The sequence below is a fragment of the Sminthopsis crassicaudata genome, chromosome 1 (assembly GCF_048593235.1).
Source record: "Sminthopsis crassicaudata isolate SCR6 chromosome 1, ASM4859323v1, whole genome shotgun sequence".
Lineage (NCBI taxonomy): Eukaryota > Metazoa > Chordata > Mammalia > Dasyuromorphia > Dasyuridae > Sminthopsis > Sminthopsis crassicaudata.
The window spans coordinates 5,962,589-5,983,960 of NC_133617.1; the positions used below are offsets into that span (position 1 = coordinate 5,962,589).

The 21,372-nt window shown below is 35.0% G+C and overlaps 1 protein-coding gene across 1 annotated transcript; it reads left to right on the forward strand.

The window, feature by feature from the left end:
* Nucleotides 1-6,342: 6,342 nt before the first annotated feature.
* LOC141551700 (olfactory receptor 14A16-like) lies at nt 6,343-8,724 on the forward strand. Its single transcript, XM_074283634.1, has 2 exons — nt 6,343-6,412; nt 7,596-8,724. The coding sequence occupies exon 2, from the start codon at nt 7,603-7,605 to the stop codon at nt 8,530-8,532; it is 930 nt and encodes a 309-aa protein (XP_074139735.1). The 5' UTR covers nt 6,343-6,412; nt 7,596-7,602; the 3' UTR covers nt 8,533-8,724.
* The last annotated feature ends 12,648 nt before the right edge of the window (nt 8,725-21,372 follow it).

Consider the following 21,372-nt stretch of genomic DNA (forward strand, 5'->3'; position numbering starts at 1 on the left):
AGAACTGCAATCTACTGAGGCTAATCAGAATATGGTCCCATAAGACCGCGTCTCTTCGGTAAGAAATGTATCTCTGAACAATTCCCCACAATAAAAAAGAAAGCTAGTTCATTGCCCAGCAAGAGACCATTTAGTCCCCCAAGGAGTACAGATCATCCGGGTCTGAAGACAGGTGGTTCCTCTACCTTTGGAGTATTTCTGTCTTAAGTAAAGGAGGGAGAAGACACATTCACTTACCCCAAAACTTCCCAGGTCCTCCTTCCTTGGATTTTTTGCAAATTCTTCATGCTGCCATCTTCTTTTCTGAACATGAAAGGTGAGGAGGAAAGAAACTTTATTTATTCAGGAAGTCAGAGTAACATCAGTAATTACCAGACTACTTTGAAATATCTCAAGCAAAATTCAATGTCATATTTTTCTCCTTAAGAAAGAAGTTAGGAAAAAGAAAAACATAATCTGAAAAAACCTCAATTATTATATATCTATGGTAGTTCAATTTTTCCTTACTGAGGGACCTAATTCTGGCTTGAACAAAAAAAAATAATTCTTCTTACACTATAATGTAATAGAAATTTTCATATATGTTGAGTTTCTTGTAGGATTTAGCTCAATATGGGATCTCAGAAATAGAAATAAATCATTTTTAAATCTCTGGATGAAATTGTCTACCAAATCCCTGTAGAAAACAAAACAAGAGTCTATCCTCTAGCATCATGCTGTTGCTATTGCTGCTGCTGCTGTTAATAATAGTAAACATTTATATAGTGCTTTAAAGTCTGAAAAATGTTTTGCCTACATTACCCACTTGATCCTCACAAGAAGGATGTGCTCTTATTATCTATTTTATAGAGGAGGAAACAGGTTAAGAGAATTTTAGGGGTTTGCCCAGGGTCACACAGTGAGGAAGTGCCTATGGCTTTACTTAAATTCAGATCTTTCTAACTCCAAATCCATGTTCTGTACACAATGACACCTAGTTGCCTAAGTGCCTATGTGAAGCAAGCTATCATAGTTATGATCACTATGAGCATTTGATGATGGCGAGACATATCAGATATTCCCTGAATCAAGGATGAAAGCTTACAAGATTAAATACTTTTTTCAATTTCTTTCAGAAAGAGAAAAAATTCCACACATATTGGGGAATATATATACACACACACCTTTATGTACCCTTAGATGCCACTGTATCATCATTTTCACTATTAGAGATTCCTTTTCTTTGTGTGAAGAATTGATGCTTAAGTTACCCATATTTTTCTCCCAAAATGCAAATCGTAGCTCTCTCATACAGCAGTCTCAATAACAATGAGAATAAATAGCAGAAATTCTCTTTCTAGACTGAAGTGCCTGAAAATGAACACAAGCATTGCACAACATTCCTCTCAGTGTCTATAGTTGCTGAAGCCATAGCTAGATGGTGAATATTTCTCAGCTGTTCTGTTTCTGACATCATGGTTATTATCTCTCTATATTTGAAGTAATTCTCATTGTTATATCTGACCTTGACATTTCCTTTTTGGTGACTTCAGGGGAAAAAAAAAAAGGAAATTTAGATGCTAACTATTGAGTACCTAAAAAGAATAGCAAGTTCTACATAATGAAATTGTGGTTTCGTGAGCAATCATATTTTATTGTACTGTGTTATGAAAATGTTTATTGTATTCCATAAATCAAAGAGGCAACAAACTTTATTGTGCAAAAAGCTTTGAAAGATTTTAATCGTATTTCCATTTTATTGAAAGAGACAAAAATCCTCAAGTTCTTACAGTGATCTAGACAATGGTAAATTTGCCTTAGGAAATGAAAATAATTCATCCTCAACTAAACATCTTTTGATCTTTTCCATCAGTCTTAAGTGATGATAAAAGCTTAGTTTCCAAAAGAATAATGAAATCTTTGAGAACTGGAGGTTTTAATAAGTTCCCTAATCATATGCCAATTCATATATTAGGTGTATAATGCCTCGGCTTTTCAAATATTCTGACCCTAATTTCTAGGCTATATTTTAAAGTGATCTTTGTTCCCCTCTGTGGCAGCTAGACGGTACAGTGAACAGAGCACCAGGGAATATGTGAGTTCAAATCCAGCCTCAGTCACTTATTACCTGAATGACACTTGGGAAGTCATTTAATTCTGTTGTCTTTGTTTCCTCAAAGGTAAAATGAGCTGGAAATAGAAATGGCACTCATGCAACTCTGCCTATAAAATTCCAAATTGATCAAACACAACTGAAATTACAGAGCAGCAAATCTGCTCTTCTCTGACTTGTAATGGGTCTATGAATTTTCATGAACCAACTTTCCTTCTGCCAAGGAGGGGTTTTTCTTTTAAATTGATTTTAAATTTTCTTTTAAATTTTATGATTGACACAGGGAATTTGCTATGAGGAAAAACCCTCTACTACCTGGGATTGTTTGGCTCCTAGTCTGCAACTTAAGCCATTGGATGTGAATCCTGCTTTATCCATGGTGCTAAAGCTAGCTTGTGTAAAGACTGGGCTTAAAGTCAAGCTTTCCAGATTAAAGGACAGCTTTGTATCCATAGTACCTTGTTGTCTTTGGGTAAGCAATATAAATTTCATTACTCTTATAATAAGGTCAAAAAGCTGGCTTTTCCCCTCTGTCATAAGGTGAGAGCAAGTTAGTTCACAGAGTTATGAAAAAATAAAAGTTTTTAAGCTATCAGATCACAGAATCAGCCATTGCCAGGGACTTTAGAAAGCCATTCCTTAATTCTCAATGCTTCTTTGAGCTTTCCTTTGATCAAGTTAAATATTGCCCTTCTATGATTCCCAATCACTGATCCCAATTATCCTCCCAAGGGTTTTCCTTTTCTATCACTCCCCAAAATGCTTATGGAACTGATAGCAATTGGAATTCTGGAAACTGTTCTCACTTTTTTAAAAGTCAGTTCTGGTTTGGTTAAAAAAGGCACTATATTTTTTTTAAATGGGACTATTTCTAAAAGTACTCATTTGAGGAGGGGAACTAATTAGGGGGAAGAGAATAAGTATTTATAAAATACCTTCTATGAACCAGGCACTATGTTAAGCACTTTACAAATATTGTCCAATTTGATCTTTACAAGTAACCTGGGATAGAGCTGCTATTATTGTTGCTATTTTACATTTGAATAAACTGAGCTAGATAGACCAACTGACTTGCCCAGGATCCCACAGCTAGCATTATCTGAAGCTAGATTTGAACTCAGATCTTCCCAATTCTAAGTTCAGCCTTCTATCTTTTTCATCACTAGATACTTCTATCTGCCTCTCATTTGTTGCTATTTTACTTTTCCTTTGCCCATGTCAGACCATATCTGGAGTTCTATACCCTGAGCACCACCCACTAGAAAAGGACATTAGTAAGCTGGAGAGTGCCTAAAGGAAGTTGACAAGCATGGGGGAAGATCCTGAGTCTTTGATACACAGGAATATGTTAGAAGCAACTGGATATGTTAAGGTCAGGAAGAGAAGCCTGGAAGTAGGAGCATAAAAGGCAGAATTCATATATTTAAAGACATGTGTGAAAGGGTGATTAAACTATCTTTCTTGGCTTCAGAGTGTAACATCAGGAAAAATGGGGGAAAGTGACAAAGTGAATACAACCTCATACTTATTTAGAATTATGGCATAGCAGAGGAGAGGATTCTGGGATAATAGAGGCATAAGAAAATTTTAAGTTCTCTAAATTTCCCACATAAACAAGAAAAAAAATTGTACCTCGGGGTGATTGTAGAGTTATAGTAACATCTAAGAGTTAGGACAGAATAGTAGTCCTTCTGGGACAATTAGAAAAAAATCTAAGAAAGATACTATGAAAGCAATTTGGACCCTGTGAAGTGTATGCACTTCCAGGTTAATTTGCCTGAAATAACACATGATAAGCCTTGAGATTCTCTGGGTTCAGAGGGGGCTTCAGCCTCAGCCACAGAAATTTTCACTTCCCAGAGAGTGTGGGGAGTTAGGCATCAGTATCAGAGAAAACTGAGGGAATCTCTGGTACTAAGAATGCCAGGCCCAGATGTGCTTCTGAGATGTAATCCAAGACAAGGAGAAATCATCACAACAATGGTGAGTGCAGAAGCAGTGGAGCAGGGATGCTGTTGGCTACAGGCACTTATAGCAGGGGGGAATTCTTGATTTCAGGTTCTACGCCAGAGTAAATAACTGACAGAGGACTTGAAATCAGTAGTACCAGGCAAAGGAGACACAGCCTAGCTATAGTAAGTCTCTATTGGAATAGGGAAGACAGGGGTCCACCTTCAGAGAAAAATATTGAAGTAAAAATAAACCTCTCTTACCCAAAAAGAAATATCAAATGGTCATCTATGCTAAAATAATTCATAGAAGAACTCAACAAAGACTTTAAAAATCAATTGAGAGACGTTGAGGAAAAACTAAAAAAAATTTAAAGTATTTAATTAATTAAATTAATTATATTACATATATATTTAATTATATATATATATATATTTAATTTTAAAAATTTAAAGTACAATCCAAGTAAAACAAAAAAAAAAAATCCAAGAAGATTATGAAAAGAAAGTCAAACTATTAGAAAATGACATCCACAATCTTAAGAAAAAAATAACTCCTTGAAAAATAGAATTGGGCAAGGGAAAGCCATTGAAATTATAAGAGATAACAAAATAATAAAACTAAAATTAAAGAATGAATAAATGGAAGATAATGTGGGACATCCCATAAGAAAAACAACAGTTCTGGAGAATAGATCAAACAAAGAAAACATTAGAATAATTGGACTATCTCAAAGCTATGATTTAAAAAATCATATAATGCAAGAAAGAACTAAAGGAAATTGTTCTGAAGTGTTAGAATAAGAGGGGAAAGTAAAAATAGGGAAAAAAATCTATTGATCATCACCTGAAATCAGGAAAACCTATAAGAACATCAAAACTAAATTCCAAAATTCTCACATCAAAGAGAAAATATTATGAGCAACAAGAATTTTTTTTTAAAAAGTAAATACAGTGGAGCCACAATTAGAATCACACAAGACCCAGAAATGTCTAACTTTAAAAGACTGAACATATGGATTGAGGTAGAACTATGACGTTATTCTAAAAATGCAATATTGTGTAAAAAATATGCTATACAAATGAGGTAGGAAAAGAAGAATCAAAACAAAGACATTAGATGGGAAAGAATGACTGATAGTTTTGAAATCTTACATTGGGAATGTCTTAAAGAGGGAACAATACATATGGATATAAAAGTTTTCTAAGTTTATAAAGATGGTAATAGGATAAGGGTGTGATATAGAAGACTGTGCAGATTAAGAGGAATAGAATAAAGTATATAGAATGTAAAAAGGGAGGGAAAGAGAAAAGGGAGAAAATAGGGATCCTTGGAGAAGTTAGGTTAAATAATAGTAAGACAAGGTAGAAAGTACAACTAAAGTAGAGGAGTAAAGTAGGGATAGGAAATGAAATATAAACACAAACAAATATAAACAATAATGATCAGGAGTAGAATTAATTAGAAAAAAAAAACAAGGATAGTAATTTCATACAAGGCTAAAACTAAGGTAGACAATCAAAAGAGGAAAAAAATAGGAAAACTCTACTATATGTCAGTCATATTAATCAATATTGCTTTAGACTATTTAGAATTTAGAATAATTTATATAATATGAGGTTGGAATATTGCTGAGTGTAGGAAATGAATTAGTAGATTTAGAAAAATATGGAAAGACTTGGATTTATGAAAGATGATGTCATCCACCTGCAGAGAAATAGGACAAACAAGCACAATATGGTTATATATATATATATATGTATATATATATATACATACAAACATATATATCCCCACACATATCCATATATATATGAATGTTTATGTGTATGATTACGTATATATAAGTACATATGTATATGTGTATGTATACATATAAATATAACTGAACTTAATTGTAGCCTTCTTGAGAGAGGGAAGGAAAGGGTAAAAAAAGAATAAAATAAAAAATGCACAGCAAGACTTAAAAGGAAACAAAGAAATGATGTCCAGTTCTAAACACAATGCACAATATTTATTAAATGGGATTTCTTAAAAATGAAAATTTATCTCATATTTTGAATCCTCATGTTCTGCTGCCCATGTAACAATGTACTTTTTTTTTCTATTTTGTATTAATTTTAAATTAATTTAAAATAATTATGTTAAAGTAGACTAGGAACCATTGAAAATACACTCATTTTCTTCAAATGGATGCTAGTACACTTATTGGCTAAATGTATTGGACATTTTCTTTGAGGGATCCTTTAGACTAGATAGCCACTGAGCTCCTTTCAATCTGAAATTCTCTGATTCTTTCAGGACTGGTCTTGGAATCAGAAAAACCTGAGCTCATATCACAACTGTCACTTAGTGGCTGTTCAACCATGGGTGAGTCACATAACTGCTCTGAGCCTAACTGGCCTCATTTATGAAACAGGATGATAGCACATTTAAGCTTGGTTTTAGGGATCAATTGGAATAATGTAAGAATGGAGACTCAAAATTAGAAAGCTCCAGATAGATATTAAATGCCATGATTTTGTATTCCCATAACCAAAATGGTGGCTTTCTTCTAGGTAAATTTCAGTTTTTAAATGGCCTTTAGATACTGTATTGCTTCAGTACTAAACACAATGCTCCAGATGGATACTTGCAAGATTTGAGCATCTGCCTTGCTCTGGACACTATTTAATGGGTTTTAGTGTAACAGATAAATCAATAGTGTGCTCTAGTTATTAGCATATCTGCTATTCTAATCTTCCTATTTTTTTAAAGGATCAGATCTCAAAGACAAAAATGATTGATAAATATTTTGGGTTTCTCCATTTTGTGAATTATTTTCATGAGTCAAGTCAATTTGTACCGAATGCAGGGTTGGGCTGGAAAGAGTAGAGCAGCTGCCTTCTAATGGGCACTCCAAAACTGGAGTCTGACTGTTAGGATTTGACTAAGAAATGATTAACCTCCATTATCCACTCCAATAAGCATTTTGTTTAATGAGACTAATGTGTTTCAGGCACTATGTTAAGTACTGGGCTAACAACTAATAAAAAAGAAAAACAGTACCTGCCCTAAAGAAGTTTACAATCTAAAGAGAGAGAAAGCACATAAAGTGAGGCAGGAAATTAAGGGTGGAACTAGACAACAGAGGCTACTCAGCAGTAGAGTGGGGAATCTTTTTCCATGGAGTTGAAACAAGGTAGGACAGCAGATGCAAAGTGAACTGAGAGTCTAGTTTTTACCCTCTATAAGGGAATGCCTTGGAAAAAGTTGGGTCCTCTGACTTTCAATCCTTCATCCAGAGGAGAGCAGAGCTGACGACAAATAGGAGCTATTAGAATGATGGTAGATTAGAAGTGAAGAACTGATCATAAGGGGGCAGATAGTTCCATGTGGAGTTGAAACCAGACACAAAGTAGGATCGAGGCCAGATAAATAGAGAAAAGGTCTGCAGAGGTGAGCTGAAACATTACTCTCCCTTTCAGTGCTTTGAATTTAAAAAGAAAGTCCAATCTTCCCATTATCCACAGAGCTAACTGATCCCTTCCCATTTTTCCTTCTGTCTCCCTAGGAAGGCAATGGCCAATCACACCATCATCAACAGCTTCCTCCTCATGAGCTTCTCTGATGTCTGGGAGCTGCAGATCTTACATGCTGTGCTTTTCTCTCTGATATATCTAGCAGCCCTAATGGGGAATCTACTCATTATCCTTGTCACTACCATGGACCACCACCTTCACACTCCTATGTACTTCTTCCTGAGGCATTTGTCTTTCATAGACCTCTGCTACATCTCTGTCACAGTGCCCAAGTCCATCCTTATCTCTCTGACACAAAGCAACTCCATCTCTATTCCTGAATGTGCTATCCAGGTATGCTTTGTGCTTTCATTTGTCTGTGCTGAGCTGGCTCTGTTGACTGTGATGTCCTATGACCGATATGCGGCCATCTGCTGCCCTTTGCACTATGATACCCTCATGAACAGAGAAACCTGTGCGCAGATGGCAGCTGCTTCTTGGGTCAGTGGGAGTCTCTCAGGCATCATGCACACAGTCAGCACTTTCTCTGTACCCTTCTGTAAAGCGGGGCTTGGCCAGTTCTTCTGTGAGGTCCCTCATTTGCTCAAGCTCTCTTGTTCACAACCCAATTTTGCTGAAATTGGAACCACAATCACAACCACAATTTTAGGTCTAGGCTGTTTTTTCTATATTGTTATCTCTTATGTTTACATCTTTTCCACTGTTCTAAGGATGCCATCCACAGGAGGCAGATCTAAAGCATTCTTCACATGTCTGCCCCACCTCGTTGTGACCTCTGTATTTTTTACAACTGCTTTTGTTGCTCATATAAAACCTACTTCTGACACCCCTTCTGTGCTTGACCTGTTGGTGTCGGTGTTCTATGTTGTAGTACCCCCGACTCTAAATCCTGCCATCTATAGTTTGAGGAACAAGGATATGAAGGCAGCTCTGACAAAGTTAGTGAAGCAAGTGTTTTCTTGTTTGTGATATATGTTTATCAAAATAATTTTCTCTCCCATTTTTTCTTTTATTTTTCTTTTCAAATATGCTGATGTAATAGATGATATCATCTTGCTAATTTAGACATCTGAGTTCTTAGTCCAGTTCTGACATTATCTCTATATGGCATATTGAATGTAATTTTTCTTTTCTGGATTTAAGACTTCATTTATAGATAGAAAAGGGATTAGAAGAATGATTTTTCTAGATATAACTTTTTATAACAAATTCTCTCATCTTCTTCCTTGTCTTTTTTACTTTTCAATTTGTTGAGTTATAACTATATGGATGTTTTTCCAGAACTAATCACAAAAACACAGAGCAATGTCCAAACATATATACTAACATATAACTCAATAATGGGTTAATTTACATGAGATTACTATTATATATTAATAAACCGTAAAGGAAACAGCCATCTGTGACTTTATTGAGCTGTGTTTTCAGATTTTTTTTCTGTTTTAACAGGAATGACTGGGCCCAGGGAGAAAGCTTCCTTGTGTAATCCAGATTGGTATATACTCTGCAACTTACATAGCAAATTAATTTTTTTTCACTATCCTATTAGCCAATCCTGTTGAAGACTTCAGCTTTAAAAATAATCTATATCTTCAATTTCATCCAGGCCCATCACCAGTCTTCCTGACATATATCTTGCTACTGGACCCAGATAGCACTGGAGGGGAAAGTGAGCTAGGTGATGTTGCACAGCCTTCCCTCACTTAAATCCGATTTATATGCATGCCATGGCATCACTTCCCTGATGTCATGGGCTTCTTCAAGAGCAAAGGACAAACAACAACAGCTAGACAATCTAGTTAAACATCACATTTTCCTGATTTTTACACCTAATATGACTAATTGAGATGACCATTCAGTCAATTCAGGCAGAAAATTCATGCCATTATGGATTTATTCACCCAAGTGTAGCTGGTCCAACATTGGAGAAGTTGTCAAAGAACTGCTTTTATTGTCGGTCTTATTTTACTGATTCATTTTGTCCACATACACTGCAAGACCATAAGAACACTGAATGGTTTAGGTCTTTCCTGATTGTGTTGCTGACCATATGGATGATTATCAGTTGATTCAACGGCATAGTATGGCCAGAGGAATTATGTTTGCATTCATTCAGTGAACTGTTTTTTCCAGAATTTTTAAATTTTGTTAAATTAGGGGGAGAAGATGAGAATAGAGGGATTTGTAGAGCAACAAGCTAAGTCATGTGACATCTTAGGAAGTCCAAAAGTCATGAAATGTAGCTCATATTCTGTAGAAAACATAAAAACCACCAGCAGCATCACCACTTTTTGAATAAGCACCATCACTCTCAGCATCATCATGAGCATCAACTCCACCACCACCACTGGCATTCAAAAGTAAAAATATGAGTGTACACATGAGTGCACATATAAATATCTACTTATTTAAAACTAGTAAGCATTTCTGAGCAGGTCTGCCTGATATATTTTTAGTTGTGCTAAGAAGAAAGCTAAAGATTCTTCCTGCAAATGGAAGGAAAGAGGACATTTCAGCCTTGGGGATCAACTTTTACAAAGCCATATCATTAAAAGAGATAATGACATTTAATAGGAAGAGCAAATTGAATAATTTGACTGGGTGTATGCTATGGAAAGGAGAATAATTTGAAATCATTTGGGTAAGTTAGATAGTTTTATAGAAAGATTGTCACTTGGTCATACCACATATTCATTTCTATGTTCATGCATTCCAAAATTTGTAAATCATTCCCCATGCTTTATGCCTGGCTATTCTCTTCTCTCTCTCTAATCTCAATCCTTTAATAATGCAGTTAAGCTCCACATTGTTCTCTTCTTTCCCTTACTCTCTGACTTTTCATATCTCTGACATTGCCTTGCCAAACCCCATGACCTGATTATTCTCTCCATCTGTTTTCTTTGCTCTTATTTACATCCTGCTAAATGGAGTTGAGAAAAGTCCCTAAACTATGGTTATTGGATCTATTGCAAATGTACATTTTTCTGTCTTCAACTGTTCCTTGATTCCTTCCCATTCAGCTCTCCATTCCTCTCCTAACAATGACTCTTTCAAGACTTTTCCATTCTTAAGCACCTTCTTCCCTCTCAGAATGCTCTCGGAAAAGGACTTTGTGTCATACTTAACTGAAACAAACATAGAAAATATTCATTGAGAACTTTTTCTTTTACTCTCTTCATTTCACATAGTCCCCTATGCCACCCCCACTATCTAATCTCCACTTCAGAATCTCAAGCAATAAGCCCTACTGCTAGACAACAAGTCATCTTAGACATTTATTAAGCATGTACTGTGTGCCATACACTCTGATAAAGTCATAGAAAGACTCTCACTACTATAACAGTAGATGTGTTCTTTTTGATCTCAGAAAGCAGAATCAGGAGCAGTTATTAGCAATGGTAGAGCGGCTAGTTTAGGGTTTATGGCAGAAAACCTTCCAGTCATTCAGAGGCCTGGAAACAATGCTACCTGGGAAGGCAGGCTTGGGTTTACTGGAAGTCCTTTAGCACTGGGCAGAAATGTGGGAAAGCCTGAACTTTCTTTTAAAACCCAAATTCTAGGTTTTACTCGGCCCAGCTAATAAGTGTCTCTGTGAGGGCATAGCCTAAATAATTTAGCTTTGTGACCCTATTTGAGGTTTTCTTGTCAGAAATACTAGAGTGGTTGTTTATTTTTTTTCTCCAGTTCCTTTTACAGATGAGGAAACTAAGACAAACAGGATTAAGTGAGTTGCCCATGAGAACATGGCTAGTAAGTGTCTGAGGTCAGATTTGAATGGAGGAAGATAAGACTTCTTGACTTCAGGCCTCCTAACTGGCATCATGAGTAAATAGATATAATTTACTATTTCTTTGTTAATCTTGGGCATTAATTCCTTTTAGACATTTTTCTTCTGAATTGAGAAGAGGGAAGATGATAACAATTATAGAAGCTAGTCACCAGAGTACCTTCCACATGGTGAAATAAAAGCAGGAAGGGCAACTCCAAGCATATTCCAATGGAAGACACCCCTATGCCATTCAATTTTGTGCACAATGATTCTACCACCATTCTCCCCATCCCAGTCAAGTTCCTTGAGAGAAGGATGATTTAGTTTTTCTCTTCCTATTTCTAATGCTACTACTGGGCATGGCACATAGAAGAAACTTAATAAACACTTGCCAAGTGAGATTTCAATCTTCTTAAATGCCTCTTACCACTCTACTTATACCACACCTGTAGTTTTACCACATTGTATCTTACATTCTAGCTATTTAGAGATTTGCCACATCTTTTTTAAGATTATTTATTTTTTAAATTCTGAGACATGATTTCATTTTATTTTTGTCTCTCCAGGGCCACCACTGTGTATAAAACATTACAGGAGCTTTATGAATATCTGTTGAATTAATGGATGACTTTTTAACTAAGAATTTCTTTTGAGCCATAGAAATGACATTACACCAGTTATCAATATAAAAACTTGTGGTCAATGTGAGGGAGGAAGGAAGGGAGGTACTTCACTCATGCTAGCCCCAAGTGTTAGAACAAAAGATAGTTTACAATCTTTCCTTTTATATTAGAAAAAAAAGAGGAAAAAAGGGAAGGGAAGAAAGGAAAAGAACAGGGGAAAGGGAGAAGAGAAGAAAGAGAAAGGCATAGGAAACAGGAGGGAAAGAAAAGAGAAAAAAGAAGAAAGAAGAGAAAGGATGAGGAGGAGAAGAAAGAAAAGGGGAAAGGAAGAGGAGAAAGATCTCATCTTAGCAATTTGGATAAAATAATGTTATTTAAATAAGGGAACTCAAACAATTTTATTTCATTCAAAGAGGAAAGCTGACACTTGGAGTTATAAGAACTCTATTCAGAGAACAGAACCTTCTACATATTAGGAACAGGGATATATAATGAGTATAAATAAGCATATATTTTATCTTCAGGATTCAGGATTTTACTGATATTACTATAGTGTGCAAAAATGAAAAAAAAATCTGAAGAACTCCAGTCTCTTATTGTCTGCAGATACTAATGTTCATTGTTAAATAAGACAATAGTAGTAAAGTGTTTTGCAAATCTTAACATGCTTCAGAAATGGTCATTGTTGTTATCAATACTATTATTCCAATCATATGAGAAACTCCCAGCATGTTATCTCCTTCCAACAAGCCAATTTCTATTCATGAGTGACAGTATCAACCAGGAGATATCTGAAATATATAAAGGTTAAGAGAGTCTCCTGTTACAGCTAGTCAGTGTCAAGAGTGGTATTTGACTTTGGATTTACCTGATTCCAACTCAAGCTGTCTAGATAATCTACCTATTACCTCTATCTGTTGGCCAAATTAGGAATAAGAAGCTTCAAAGGACAGAGTTGGGAACATAGTAGGGTGGAGAGTACTCGTGACAATGATAAGCCTTCCTTCAATATAGTTGTTTTTTCCTTAGTTTCTAAAGCACATTTTCTATCTTCCTTACCTGATGAGTGAGTGATTCATTGCAGCTCAAGGGTGCCACATGTGGATGATCCAAAGTTCTGAGATCAGTGTACCTAAGCTTACCTGAGGCTCATGGGTCCCTCTTGCCTCCTCGGTGTGTGAGGATGTGCATGTGGGCGTGCTGGGGGGTGTGAAAATGAATCTTGAATCTGCCAATCTTGGCTATAGAAGGAGGAAAATGATAGACATTTGTCCAAGACTGATTTTCCAATTTATTTTCAATTTCTCCTTTTTTTTTTTTTTTTTTTTAACTTGGATTGAGAGGAAGAAACAGTCAGCCTGAGGGTCTGAAGAAGTGAGGATAAATGCAAAGATAGAGAAAAGAATAGGCAGCCAGGGACAGAAAAAATACAGCTGTGACCAAATAAGAGTCAGACATGAGACCCTCCTCTCTGAACTGGATTTGAATAGGAGAAAAGAATATTGACCTTGAGAAGTATTGGTATTTACAAATGGTATATATCAATACTTCTCAAGGTCAATATTCTTTTTTTTACAAATGGTATATGTGATAGCTACTTCTTAAAAGATAAGGAATGGACTCAAGAATAATTAAAATTAAACAAACATCTGGGGAAATGGCCAAAATGAGAATTTGTTTTGATGAATTGTATAAATTTGTTACAAGGATTTTGTTTTTCTATGTATTTTTCTAACTGGTGGAAAGTGTGGGAAAGACTGAAAAAATGTCACTTGAAAAAAATACATTAAAAATAGAAAAGAGGAAATGATGATGTATTCTGAATTTTATAGCTTCTGGCCAGCCAAATCCCCCATAGCAAAGCAATCTCACCACAAACAGCACAGACTGTACCCTGGAGGAACTTCCACCTTGAGGCCCCACTTTCCTAAGTGATGACTACTTTTCTCAGAATACTATTTCTGGAAAACTTCAGCTGTGCTTTCCTGCACTCCTTTCTCAAACTCCTGCCTCCATTTTTAGAAGCATGAGCTTTAGATTCACTTTGATTAGATCAATCCATTGTACCTGTTCCAATCTCCTCCCTAAGGATATATTGTCCTCTCATTTCTATAACTTTCTAAACTAAAGTGTCCCTCCCCTCAACAGAAATGTGGGTGCATTATTTCTTCCATTAGCATATAAAATTCTTGAAGGCAAGGTCTAATTTTCTTTTATATTTGTATCCTAAATCCTTACTATAGTATTTGGCAACTATTTGGTAATTATGTTTTTCCTTTCACTCATACATAATGTATCTGATGATTGGCTTTTAGAATATTTGATTCCTAATTGAAGAAAAAATATCATTTGCTTTTAGTATATCATGAAGCTGATGATTTTTTTTCTGACTTCATCTGAGGAGTTCTCAGTGAGTAGGAACTGGGTCCAAGTAGATGTCGCATCTTCCCAAGTAGAATCTTAGAAGTCCAGGGAGGACTGCACAGGTCCTCTCCTTCCCAGCTTCTTAAATTGTGGGTCATAACCCCATATGGCATCCCACACCTGGATGTGATGGTCATGAAATTATAATTTATTATCAGTATTTGTTATCAGCATTTTAAATATTATAGATAGATAGATAGATATAGGTATACACCTATATATCCAGTGTCATGTAATAATTTCTTGGGCAAAAAGAAGTTGCACTTGTAAAAAGTTTAAGAAGCCCTGCTTCAACATAATAATCAAACTTATAGTAATCTAGTATTTGATAACCCCCCTCATCTCCAACTTCTGAAACCAAAACTCACTACTTGACAAAAATTGCTGGGAAACCTGGAAAATAATATATCAGAAACTCAGCATAGGTCTACATCTCACATCTCATACCAAAATAAGGTGAAAATGGGTATATGATTTGGGCATAAAGAATGATATCAAAAAACAAATTAGGAGAGCAAGGGATAGTTTACCTATCAGATCTTTGGGAAAGGGAAGAATTTTTGACCAAAGAAGAACTAGAAAACATTATGAAAGACAAAACAAACAATTTTTGATTACCCATTTTGCCCAAACAAAACCAACAGAAACAAGATTAAAAAGGAAGTACAAAGCTGGGAAAAAAAACAAAAACTTTACTACCAGTGTATCTCTTAAAGGTCTCAATTCTCAAATATATAAAGAATTGTATCAAATTAATAAGAATACAAGTCATTACCCAATGGATAAATGGTCAAAGGATATGAAAAGACAATTTTCAAATGATGAAATTAAAGCCATCCATAGGTATGTGAAAAAATGCTCTAGATTGCTCTTGATTAGAGAATTGCAAATTAAAACATCTCTGAAGTACCACCTCACACCTCTCAGATTGGCTAAAATGACAGGAAAAGATAAATGATAAATGCTTGAGGAGATGTGGGAAAACTGGGACACTAATGCATTATTGATGGGATTGTGAAATAATCTAACCATTTGGCAGAGCAATTTGGAAGTATACCCAAAAGGCTATCACACTGTAAATACCCTTTGACCTAGCAGTCTGGGTCTGTAACCCAAGGAAATCTTAGCAGAGGAAAAAGGACCCATATATGCAAAAATGTTTGTAGCAGCTTTTTTTTGTGGTAGCAAAGAATTGGAATACGTGTAGATTCCCATTAATGGGAAATGGCTGAATAAGTTGGGGTATGTAAAGGTAATGGAATATTATTATTCTATTAAAATGATGAACAAATTGATTTTTGAAAATCCTGGAAAGATTTTCATGAACTGATGCTGAGCGAAAAAAGCAGAACCAGGAATACATTGTAGACAATAACAAGAATGAGCACTTGGTTTTTCTCAGTGGTTCAGTAATCCAAAACAATCCCAATAGACTCTGGGCAGAAAATGTCATCTCTGTCCAGAAAAAGACCTGAGACTGAATGTAAATCAACACATGTCATGTTCACTTCTTTGTTTCTTTTTTTTTTTAATTTCTCCCATGGTATTTCTCTTTTTTCTCTGATTTTTCCCTCCCAACAATATTCATAAGATAATGTGTATTAAGAATAAATAAATTTTTAAAAAGAATAAATAAATTTACTAGGAAAAAAATAACCCTGCTATCAACATGAAAATGAAAAGTATAGTGGAGGCAATAGTTATTGCTTTATTCTTGAATGCTCACAAAAAGGGAGTTTAATTTCAATACTATATGGTTGAATTACCCACCTATGATTTCTTAAAAGTAGAGTTTAAAATTAAATTACTGATATTTAACATGTATAAGACTGCCTGCCATCTGGGGGAGGGGGTTGGGGGAGGAAGGGAAAAATCTGAATAGAAGTAAGTGCAAAGAATAATGTTGTAAAAAAAATTACCCATGCATATGTACTGTCAAAAAAAAGTTATAATTATAAAATAAAATAAAAATTAAAAAAAATTAAATTACTGACTCTATGATTCATATGCTTTATTTTTAAAGCATAGACTACCAAATAAAATAAAATCTTTTCTATAATAAAAAAGAAGCCCTGCTCCACTCTACTACCTAAAAATGCAAGATATTATTCAAGAAGAAACTCAGTAGGTAAATCATTATGAAACTAAACTATATTCATATGATTCCCCCCCACCCCAGTCTTTTGGATAGGTAGAATCACAGAATTTCTCAGTTACAATGAACTTCAAAGAATATTGAATTTTCCTCTGCCTATATAGAAAATCCCAGCAAAAGTGATTGAGATCTACAGCATATGCATAAAATCGATTTAGTGTCACATATGCTTAATTTTAGGCTGATACACACTCAGCAGAATTAGTCACTATTACATGCAATCAATAATACGAACATCAAACTTTCTCAGCAAAAAACATTATTTTAATTCCTAAAGATTCCAGTAAACAAGCCTTACAAATGCTACATGAGGTAGTATTTTGGTAAGTCTCCATAAATTAGCTCTACCTAATATGTGATCTTTATATTTCCAAGCAAATATGTAATACTTATATTTCCAAAAGTGGGATACACAGGAATCATCTTGATGGTGACTCAGGAGTAGGCAGTTGGTTGCAGTTTCTGGTTGAATTTTATGTTTCTGGCCCAGTGTTTTTACAAATTATATCTAAGTTCCAAAAAGGAAACTATAGATCAAAATTAACATTATTAACTAGTGTTTGTCAATTGTTTTCCAAATTTGGGCTACACAGGTCATTGTAAGTTTTTTAAACCAAATTTGAGGGGCAAATATTAAACTGTCTTGTTATGGAGGGGGGGGAAAGCAAATTACACAAAAAATTACTTATTCACAAAACAGATTCTTAAAACAAGATGTATATGCTCATCTTAAATTAGCATACTGATTTCCACTATACCATCACACTTATTTTCATTCCTAATCTAATGCTTCCTCCCCCCTTTAAAATATTTGAAACTAACTAACAAGATACTGGAAATTGAAGGGATGCCCATTGATTGAGAAACAGTGAGCAGGCAGATGCCAGAAAAATGTGGAAAGACTTGTATAAACTGATATAAAATAAAATGCACACAACCAGGGAAACATTGTACATGAGATCAGAAATATTGTAGGATGATCCACTATAAATGATTTCACTCTTTGCAACAATATAATGACCCGACAATTATAAAGGATTCATAAAGAAAAATCCAGATAAAGAACTGATGAACTCAACACAAATCAAAATATAATTTTTTCCTGATTATTTTCTTTTGATCTATTTTTCTTTTATAGCTGTAACTAATATGGAAATTTACTTTACATGATAGCACTGCACAATTTATATTAAATTGTCTACCATTTTAGGAAAAGGATAGGGGAGTGAAAGAAAAAATTTAGAATTCAAATTTTTTTAGGAATAAATGCTAAAAATTTTCTTGACATGTAATTTGGAGGAAAAAATATTATTTTGAAAAAACCCTCAATAATGACCATTAAGTTTTCTCCAAGTCTAATATGCCTAGTTACTCCAATCTAACCTTATTATAATATCCTTAACTCTGTGTAAGGCAATAGGCTACAATTTTCTCATGTATAAATAAAAGGGTTAGAATAGACTGCCTCTAAGGTCCCTGTATCCTGTGATCTATGATGCTAAGATCTATCTGTGGACCCTGACCTAGATTTCCTGCAGGGTGTAGATGTCCTTTCCAGAGTGTCCTGTAATGTGTTATTGTCTCCAGAAATTGCAGAGAGCCACTCCAACTCTGACCTAGAGTCGAGACTCTTCTTCGCACTTAGTAAGAACCTAACAGTATCCCATTCACCTTTTATCACAGCATTCTGGGAGTGGTCTGACCAGGGCATGGTGTAGTAAGACCATCACTATTTGTGTTCTCAATATTGCACCTCCTTCAATCCAGGTGAAGATTTCAGTTGTGTTTAGGGCTACCATTGAACCACATTGTTGACTTCTCACTCTTTCCATCCACAAAACCACCAGATCTTTAAGTGAAAAACCCAGAGGTGATATTTCCCCTATATGTTTTCTTGAACAACATAAATGTCACACATAGATTGGTCCCCACAGTTTAAAAATAAGTTTTCTCCTTTGGCTAGCTTATGACTGAATAAAGCTAGGAGAGAGAAGTTTGGGAAAATCTGGAGAGAAGAGATACAAGAGAGAGAAATATATTTTCTGTTATTCATAAAACCTTGGGGCTCAGGGTTGAGCAATTCAGAACCCATCGTACCAAACCCCCACTCTGTTGACAATGAATTAGAATTCTTTCCAAATATAGGAAGAGACATGGGACCCTAGTTCTGGTCATCTTATCCTTATGCCTCTATCTATGTATCAAGACTCAGCTTCTAGATAGGGTATTATAGAATTTTCTGATCACTCAAAGAATAAGGGGTTGTTACAGAGGAATAAAGAAACTGAGTAGTTACATCCAAATATTTGAAATAATATTTAATAATATTTAAAATAATATTTAAATACTATTTAAAATAATATTTAATAATATTTAAAATAATATTTAATAATATTTAAAATAATATTTAAATAATATTTAAAAATTTAAAATACATTATTTTTTTATTATAGCTTTTTATTGACAAAACATACATGGGTAATTTTCAATATTGACCCCTGCAAAAAACTTCTAATCCAACTTTTCCTCTCCTTCACTCTACCTCCTCCCCTAGATGGCAAGTAGTCCCATACATGTTAAATATGTTAAATGAAATATATGTATACAATATATGCAATATATATATACATATATATGTGTATATATGTATATATACACATATATATGTATATACACACACACAAACACACACACACACACACACACACACACACATATATATATATATATATATATATATATATATATATATATATATATATATATATATATATATATATATATATAGTTATCTTGCTGCACAAGAAGAATTGGATTCAGAAAGAAGGTAAAAATAACCTGAGAAGGAAAACAAAAATGCAAACAGACAACAATAGAAAGAGTGCAACTGCTATGTTGTGGTCCATATTCATTTTCCAGTGTTCTTTCGGTGGGTGTAGCTGTTTCTGTTCATTACTGATCAATTGGAACTGATAACAATAATTAATTTAGCAATGAATGTGGTTACAGAAACAAACCAGGTCCAAGATTCTCAATAGTTAGGGATATTGACCATTGGTTTCTAAATAATTATATATAATTTGGATAGATTAAAAACAGAAAAAAAAACACAAGACGTAGGTATTGAGCCACCTGTTTCTCATTGGTGTAAAGGGGGAGGGTTGGTAAAGGGGATCCCTTGATACAGAAGAGATACAGAAGTAAGAGGGAGAGGGATAGTTTTGTGGTATTCCTTGAGTTAGATGATCATTTTGGGGAGTAATCTGATCATCAGAGTCTCTATCACACCCATCCATTCCAGCTTCCTTCTCTTCAGTGTCCCTTCTGCCTACCCTTTTTATTCTGGCTTTATGCCCCCTGCAAGTCTTGTTCTATTGTTAATAAACTCTCCTTTTTATCAGAACTGTGACTTCCACCCAGAAATCTCTACACATATTTTGTATTGACATATACTGACCCATATTCCCCCACACCTATGGAGTGTAAGCTCTGTGAGGTCCAAGACTATTTTTTTTGGTCTTTGCACTCCTGGCACACAGAGCACATCATAGGTCACATAGTAAGAACTTAATAAATGATCATTGAATACGAGTTGGAACTTTTGACTCAGCTGAAGGTTACTTGCCTCCTACTTATCAGGAAAGTTCTGAGCAAAGATATGCAAGGGAGTAAAAGCAGTTAGCTCTGCTCGCAGAGAAACCCACAAGATCAAGAATAAACTCTGTGGGTACCATACTTGGGTTAACTGCAAATAGAGCAGCAAACATTTTAGCTGGCCATTTCTTGGCTGAACAGCACTGCTATTGGGATCACCTAAAGAAAATGAAGCAATTGGGAAGGTTAAGTACTTGGAGGTTAGTTATCACTTGTCCACACTGAATTCCTACAATTCATGGTGCCAGATTTATGCCCTTACCTAATTTAGAGTCAGGAAGATGTGAATTCAAATCCTGCCTCAGACACTAATTATCTCAGTGAACTTGTGCAAGTCATTTAACTTCTGTATGCAAAGCAGTGATGATATTTGCAGCTACTACTCAAAATTGTTGTTGGGATGAAATGGGTCAATATGTTTAAAATGCTTGGCAGACATGAAAATATTAAACAATGCTATAATTATATAGTAATATTTATATAGTTATAATTATGTTTGGGGATTGGGGCAAAGAAGGCAAGGGATGACTCACCCCATAAATGCATTAAACAGGGAGCAAAGATGCAATGCCTGCTTAGGATTAAGTTCTGAGATGAAGCACCATGGGCACATTTGGCCTTGGTGTCCAGTCTTAGTCCTTTCAAGGCTTTCATGTTGGACTTTGGTCATTAACAGGGAAGTCTGACATTTCCCCCCTAAATAACCTTGTGAGGAGGGCAAAATATGTACCAAGATTTCCCTTTTAGAGATGAACAAATTGAGGCCCCATCCTTTTTTTTTTTAAAAAAAGAGGTAAAGTGATGAGAGAAGGTCTTTTGGTCCTTTGCTGTAATGGCCAAGATTTAACAGGACACTCACTTTGGGCAACAATCTAAGGATATTTCTATATTTGAAGAGTCAGCCATAGGAGCTCCATTGCTCCTCTCTATGTATCCCACTTTTGGAAATTTAAGGATAATATATTTGCTTGGAAATATAAGGATCACATATTAGATAAAGCTAATTGATGGAGACTTACCAAAATGCTACCTCGTGTAGCATTTGTAAGACTTGTTTATTATAATTCATTTGTCAAACATGATGGAAGAATTGCTAAGTGTTTCCAGATGAATCATGTTGGTTTGCAAGACCTTTCCTCCAGTGTACATGCGGTGATCATAGGTACATATAGTATTGCATACTC

Bases quoted from the DNA above. Each gene is read 5' to 3' on its own strand.
- LOC141551700 (XM_074283634.1), top strand. From the start codon at position 7,603: ATGGCCAATCACACCATCATCAACAGCTTCCTCCTCATGAGCTTCTCT.